This window comes from Mus pahari, chromosome 22 (assembly GCF_900095145.1).
Source record: "Mus pahari chromosome 22, PAHARI_EIJ_v1.1, whole genome shotgun sequence".
NCBI lineage: Eukaryota > Metazoa > Chordata > Mammalia > Rodentia > Muridae > Mus > Mus pahari.
Genome location: NC_034611.1, coordinates 49144612 through 49151865, shown reverse-complemented (window position 1 = coordinate 49151865; position 7254 = coordinate 49144612). Strand labels below are relative to the sequence as shown.

The 7254-nt window shown below is 45.2% G+C and overlaps 1 protein-coding gene across 1 annotated transcript in view; it reads right to left on the bottom strand.

Annotated features, from left to right (window-relative positions):
* Melk (maternal embryonic leucine zipper kinase) overlaps positions 1 to 7254 on the bottom strand; it is a 58662-nt gene that overhangs the window by 5564 nt on the left and 45844 nt on the right. Inside the window, exons 14-16 of the mRNA XM_021222026.2 lie at positions 6121 to 6352; positions 3321 to 3417; positions 2071 to 2239 (exon numbers count right to left, since the gene is read on the bottom strand). Coding sequence (XP_021077685.1) covers positions 2071 to 2239; positions 3321 to 3417; positions 6121 to 6352 — 498 coding nt within the window. The remainder of the gene's footprint in view (positions 1 to 2070; positions 2240 to 3320; positions 3418 to 6120; positions 6353 to 7254) is intronic.

The following is a 7254-nucleotide window of genomic DNA, read 5'->3' as shown; positions in this document are numbered from 1 at the left end:
ATTAAAAGAATAAATCAGAATTGAAATATGCAAAAAAAAAAAAAAAAAAAAAAAGAATAACCCCATAAGCTCATATATTTGAATGTTTAGTCACCAGAAAGTGGAACTATTTCAAAAGATTATAAGGATTAGGAGGTGTGGCTTTGCTGGGGAAAGTGTCACTGGGGGTGGGCTTTGGGGTTTCAGAGGCTCTCTTCCTGCTGACTGGAGCAGATCACAGCTACCTCTCCAACACCATGCCTGCCATGCTTCCCACCATGATGATAATGGGCTAACCCTCTGTTAGCAAGCCCTCAACTAAATGCTTTCTTTTATAAGCGTTGCCTTCATCATAGTATCTCATCATGACGAGAAAACAGCTTAACTCTTTTAAAGTGTAACAGGGTTATTAAATAAGATGCCTCTTCACCAGGCTTTGGGGCCTTCCAGCCTACCTTCCCAACCCGCCACTCACTGTTCTCCCCACACATACTTCAATGTAAAGTTCAAGCTAGGACTGCAAAGATGGCTCAGTAAGAAAGTTGACTTCCAGATGACCAGAGTTTGCTATATTCAGAACCCACACAGTAGAAGGAGACGCCAGATTCCTTCAAACTGCCCTCTGACCTCCAGAAGCATAACTACGTTTAAACAACTGTTGTTTTAAAATTCAAATTAACTTTCCTCGAATGTAAATATTTCATGAGAACCTATAAAGGTATCTGTGTGTCAGGGAATCCCATGTTTTCCCACCTCTATGTTGTCCTGTGATCAATCTGTGTGATTTTAAATTATTTGCATTATAGTTATGTTCTTTGAAGAGGGCGACTATACCTAAACTGCCTCTGCACTCTTTAAGAAGATATTTTTGGGCTGGCGAGATGGCTCAGCGGTTAAGAGCACTGACTGCTCTTCCGAAGGTCCTGAGTTCAAATCCCAGCAGCCACATGGTGGCTCACAACCACCCATAATGAGATCTGATGCCCTCTTCTGGAGTGTCTGAAGACAGCTACAGTGTACTTACATATAATAATAAATTAATCTTTAAAAATATATATATATATTTTTTAGGTTTTTGCTTTATGTTCTGTGCATGACTGCTTTGTCTGCACGTCTGTGCATGATATGTGTGCCTCATGTCTACAGAGGCCACAGAGGGCACAGGTCTTCTGAAACTAGAACTGTGGGTGGCTCTGAGCCACCATGTAGGTGCTGGGAACTGAACTCAGGTCCTCTGCAAGACAACAAATGTTCTTAACCACTGAGCCATCTTTCCAGTCCACCTCTGTATTCTTAAAAATCTACCGTATAAGAACATGCAAGTATTAACTATTCAAAAAAAGTGCATAAATGAACTAATAAGTAATTTTTTAAAAGAACAGTAAAGTTACTTGATATAGTTGTTTTTAAAAAGCAAAAGGATCTACTGGCAACAGTTAAGTAGGCCAAAGCTTTTGACATGTGTAGGAGGAACGAGTCAGCCTACCCTGACTGGTGGCCCACAGTGGCCCACGCACGCACACACAACAGCTACCTATACATCAGGCAACCGTGAAATCTTCCCAACTCCTGGAAACAAATGACAACAGAGCCCATGACTGGAACAATAATCAGATGGTGCCAGCTACAGGGAAGGAGATGCCATGGACCAATAGGACACAGGTGTAAGGCATAAAGGCACACTCCATCCTGCAATAAACGAGTCTGCTTCTGCCTCTCACCTGACTCCGAGTCTGTCATTGATTCTGTGTCTTCTCACCCCCTACTACCAAGGACGGTCTCAAGGGGCTGAAGGCTAGGGCACCAGATATGTAAACCTGTGTTAGTCCCTGGGTCCCATGAATGGATCAACAGTAACATGTACACACATGCACGTGTGCACACACAGGAACATGGGAGGTGGGATGGAAACACCCCAGACAGACAAGCAGGACACATGGCAGCACATGCCTGTGACCCAGCCTTTGTCAGGCTGAGGGAAGAAGACTGTCCTGGTTTAAGACCAGCCTGGGTTAGAGACCCCATCAAACAGAGAAGGGTGGGGCTAGATAGTCAGCTTCTGAAGTCTGTAACAGACTCTGGCCCACTTACCTTTCGCCTTCTTGGCCCATCTTTGGCAGAGCCCTTCTTCTTGTTCCTCGTGAGTACAGTGAGAACCTTATCCAGTCCTCTCTCAAGGCTCCCAAACACATTGGTTCCTTTTCTTTTTGGGGTATCCTCCATGTGTGCCTGGTTGAGATCCACTTCCACTGAACGGCACCTTAAAAACCAACAGAGACTAATGGCACTGCCCTGCTGCCCTCACGGTTCCCGCGCTGCCCCTCCATACACCAAGGGCCACAGGCAGTGAGCCAGAGCCAGGTCACCTCAATCCTCCTGGGGTAGGGGACACTAAAGCCATCTCCCACAGACAGGGCCTCTGTCTGCTACATGAGTCTCCCTTTCCTTTCATTTTGTTTATATTTTGGGGAGATGTCAGGGATTGAACCTAGGACCTCATTTATACTGGGAAAGCACTCTACCAATGCTTCTTTTTACTTTTTATTTTTGTGATAGGATCTTCATTAAGTTACACGGCTGAGCTCAGCCTCCCAAGTAGGTGAGATTCAGGCCTATGCTATGCCACAAGGCTCAGCCCCTTCACTTTTTTGTTTAAATCAAACATAGAGACATCAGAATACCACATATCCTCCTAGGGCCAACAACTGCTAATATTTGGTCAGTGGCTTTCTCTGTGTACATAGACAACACACAGATTGAGTACATTTAAACACTTGCTTAGCCTCTAGAAGGTATCATAATTCTTCTATTCTGAAACACTTCTTTCTGCGTACACCTCCAATAAGAATATCTTCTTATCCAACCACAGTATCAACAACATAAAAAACTGATAATACCTGCAGCAGCATCCAAAAACCAGTTTATATTCTATTTTCCCCCAAATAGACCATGCATCTAAAAACAATTACAAAAGCAATGAAGGCTCACCTATGCCTTGGGACTCTCCATCTAAGAGCAGCGAGGTAATTCTCTTTGTGGTCTAAATTAGTATTTTACCAGATGGTTAGTGTGCACCTGCACTCCACTGGCAGAGAAATGGACCTAAGTGGCCTTGGAGAAGGAAGTGATGGCCAGAGGCAGGGTCCCTGTCTTCCCGGCTCGCTGGGCTGGAAGTCCTGACTCCACGCTGTTCCAGTAGCCATGCTTGGCCCCAGACCGTCCTCACACAGATCTTCCCGCTTCCAGCAGCATCTGTCTCGGTTCCCTCAGATTTTTCTCCCAGATGAGAAGAGTAATCCCATGACCTACACTACAGAATGTAGTTGAAAAGCAGCACTTACCTCCTCTCGGGGCTAATGACCCCTGTCGTTAGTGTGCCGGCTCCTGCGGAATTCCCTGGCGCTCTAACCGGGGCTTCTCTCAGGCACTGGGCTCTAGCTATTAGAAAAACAAACACAAACCACACGTAGCTGACAGGGCTCCAGCATGGTCCACAACAGACATGCATCGACAGATCTGGTTACTGCTGACTAACGCCTTTTCTGGTCTAAGTTTTATACTGCGGGCATGGTGGCTGAGCACGTTACAGCTCCATCAGCTGTACTGAGTGGAAGAGCACCTGCTCAGTGTGCCCAAGGTCCTGTGTTCAATCCCCAGCAAAACACAAGTGTACATAGGTCTTATTCCCTTTAATGGTAATATTGATAACATTTTTTACGTAGGGATTTTGTTTTGTTTTTAACTAATTAATTCTATTCTCCCTATTTTCACGGGAACAAACAAAAAAGTTAATTAAAAATGACTGTTAAAAAGTCTTTATCCGGCCAGGCGTGGTGGCACACACCTTTAATCCCAGCACTCGGGAGGCAGAGGCAGGCAGATTTCTGAGTTTGAGGCCAGCCTGGTCTACAAAGTGAGTTCCAGGACAGCCAGGGCTACACAGAGAAACCCTGTCTCGAAAAACCAAAAAAAAAAAAAAAAAAAAGTCTTTATCTTTGTATTCTAACAGAACATGTTACCATACACAGCTGTCCTATGACAACTACCTGCCTGGACACATAGGAGTCACACAAAGGAATTAATATTCATGTCAAAAAAAGTAAGATGCACTACTGGGAGCTACCAATTGCATCTTCAGCCACTTGCTCTCTGTGGAAGCTCTTGTGTTTAAAGAAAAATAGCCACTACTATCAAGCTTTTCACTAACACAAGTTGCAAGGGTAAGCTGTGTAAACTACTTCAAACTGTCCACATTTCAAAACCTTTACAATCACTTTAAAAGTATCAATAATAATAAAAAAATTATAAAGAAAACCCCATATGGCCAAGAGGGTCTCTGTTGTTGTTTTGTTTCTTTTTAATTCCTGAATGGGGTTTGGGAAAGGGCTGGGCTGGTGTGGTGGTTTGAATGTGCTTGGCCCAGGGAGTGGCACCATTAGGAGGTGTGGCCTTGTTGGGGTGGCCAGGGAGTGGCACTATTTATTAGGAGGTGTGGCCTTGTTGGAGTGGGTGTTGCCTTGCTTGAGTGTGTCACTGTGGGGAGAACTCTGAGACCCTCATCCTAACTGCGTGGAAGTCGGTCTTCTCCTGTTTGCCTTTGGAACAAGATCTAGAACTCTCTGCTCCTCCTGTGCCATCCTGCCTGCACACTGCCATGCTTTCCTCCATGATGACAATGGACTGAACCTTGGAACCTGTAAGCCAGCCCCAATTAAATGTTTGCCTTTATAAGAGATACCTTGGTCACAGTGACTCTTCACAGCAATGAAACCCTAACTAAGACAGTTGCCGGCCATAAAAACATGAAAACTTGAGCTTAGGTCCTCAGCACCCCAGTGAAAAGGAAAAAAAGCCTGGTGTGGTTTGGCAAGAACTTCTAATTCCATCACTAGAGAGGTAGAGGCAGAGATAGGTGGGTTCCTGACGTGTGATGTTTGGCTAGTTTAGCCTAATAAGCTTCAGATCCCACTAAGACTTTTTGTCTCAGTAAAGTAGGTGGCTCCTGAAGAATGACAGTCAAGGATGACTTCTGGCCTACATATTCATTCTCTCTCACTCTCTCCCATTCTCATCCCCTCTCCCTCTCTCACTCTCTCTCCCTGCTTCTCTCCACCAGGCAAAATGGTACAGATCTACAATCCTACCACCTGGGGGATGGAAATAAGAAAATCAAGAGCTCAGGGTCATCCTCACACAATACCAGCAAGTCTACAGCTGGCCTGGGCTACATGAGACAGTCTGAAAAAGCACAGACAAGCTGGGCAGTGGTGTCACTCTGCTGCATACCTGCATTACTTGTGGTGGGGAGACCCGATCCCAGCAAACTGGCCTCACACTGACACAGCAGACTGTGTCCAGGCGAGACAGCAACCAAAACACTAAGTGTCCTGGAGAAACGGTTTAAAAACTGGTAGACATTACACCGAAAAGGACACCAAGAGAAAGAAGCGTCACCTGAAGGCTGGGAAGGAGTCAGACTCCCCTGCCTTCTGGACTCCAGGATACTACTGTGGGGCAGGGCAGGACCAGATTACCAGGATGAAGAACCAGATAGTAAGAAGAGCTCAGCAGAAACCCCAGCCTGAGTGAGACCCAGTTCTAACCGGCTGAGCCTGGATGCAGGACCTCGGCAAAGCACCCCACTCCTCTAAATCTCCATTCCTACACATGGAAACACGGCACGCTCTAAGTTGCTATCCTACTGCTATGACTCAGTCACACAAATGTGACAGAGGAGCTGGAGAGATGGCTCAGCAGCTAAGAGTGCTGGCTGTGCTTCCAGAGACGGCCAGAGTCTGGTTCCTAGCACCCACATTGGTGGCTGACACCTACCTGTAACTCCATCTCCAGGGGATCTTCCTCTCTCTTCAAGACTCCTTGGGTACACACACACACACACACACACACACACACACACACACCTAAAATAAATCTTTAGATGTGGAAAAGAAAGTAACGGCACCACTGTGAATTACCAGTTAAGTATTATCTCCATTCCCACTAATTCAAGTATCTAAGATAAAGGCAGCTGACCCACCCCTGAAGACAGCCAACAAAGCCACACACTTCCAAAAGCCATTATTTATAACAATAAGAATTACATTTGAAGCTTTAAATCTGTGCTAATTTCCTAGCAAATACCTTTTGCAGGTGTTGTGAAACGAGTTGGTGAGGTGAGTATTTCTCTCTTATACTGGTTCTTACTAACTGGAATCTTCGGCTCAGAAAATACAAATTGTTCTTCATTCTTCACAGAAGACTTGGGAGTGCACACATTCTCTTTGTCCATTAATTTATTTGCCACTGCTCTGCGTACCCCTGGCGTTGGTGATTTAGATGCTACATAATTTGATTCTGCCAAGTGTTTGGTAACCTAGAGGAAAAAAAGGCCCAAGATAAAGAACACTAAGGAGAAAAGCATATTTCTTTAAAATGTACCTTAATAATCAGCAAATTACTTATACTGTTCTTATTAAAATTCAAGGCCACCAAGAGGACATTGCTGGCACACCAGGATGCCTGACAGTGTCTTCAGTTCTCCTTGGCACAGGTAGATCATCTGTCTTTCCTACTAGCAGGGATTTCAGAATGGGTGTTTAAACACACTCAGGACCCCCAGACAATGCTGGGAATGACCACACACAGCCTATGTCATGTTTCTTAATACCTACATTGTCATGGTTTAACTCTAATATGTACCAAAAGTAAACATTTTCTCAGTGATTGGGACAGAAAAAAAAAAAAAGTATTAGAATACTCTTTGCCACATGGTGGTGGGACACACCTTTAACCCAGCACTCAGCAGACAGAGGCAGGTGGACTGCTGAGTTCTAGGGCAGCCTGGTCTACAGAGTGAGTTCCAGGACAGCCAGGGCTACACAGAGAAACCCTGTCTTGAAAAACAAACAAACAAACAAAAACTCTAACAGGGGCTGTGGGGGTGGCTCAGTTAGAAAAATAGCTGTTGTACATGCATGAGGGCCTGTACTCTGGCCTCTAACACCCATGTGAAAGCTGGGTGTGGGTGTGATGGTTGTCTATAACCCTGGGGAAGGCACTAACACAGGCAGATCCCTAAAGCACAGTAGCCTGCCACTCTAGTCAACTGCTGAGCTCTGAGTTCAACAAGAGACTATTTCTCAGGAAATAAGATGGAGAATAATAGAGGACACCCAATGTGGACCTGTGTGTGTGTGTGTGTGTGTGTGTGTCTGTCTGTCTGTCTGTCTCTGTCTGTCTCTGTCTGTCTCTGTCTCTCTCTGTCTCTCTCTCTCT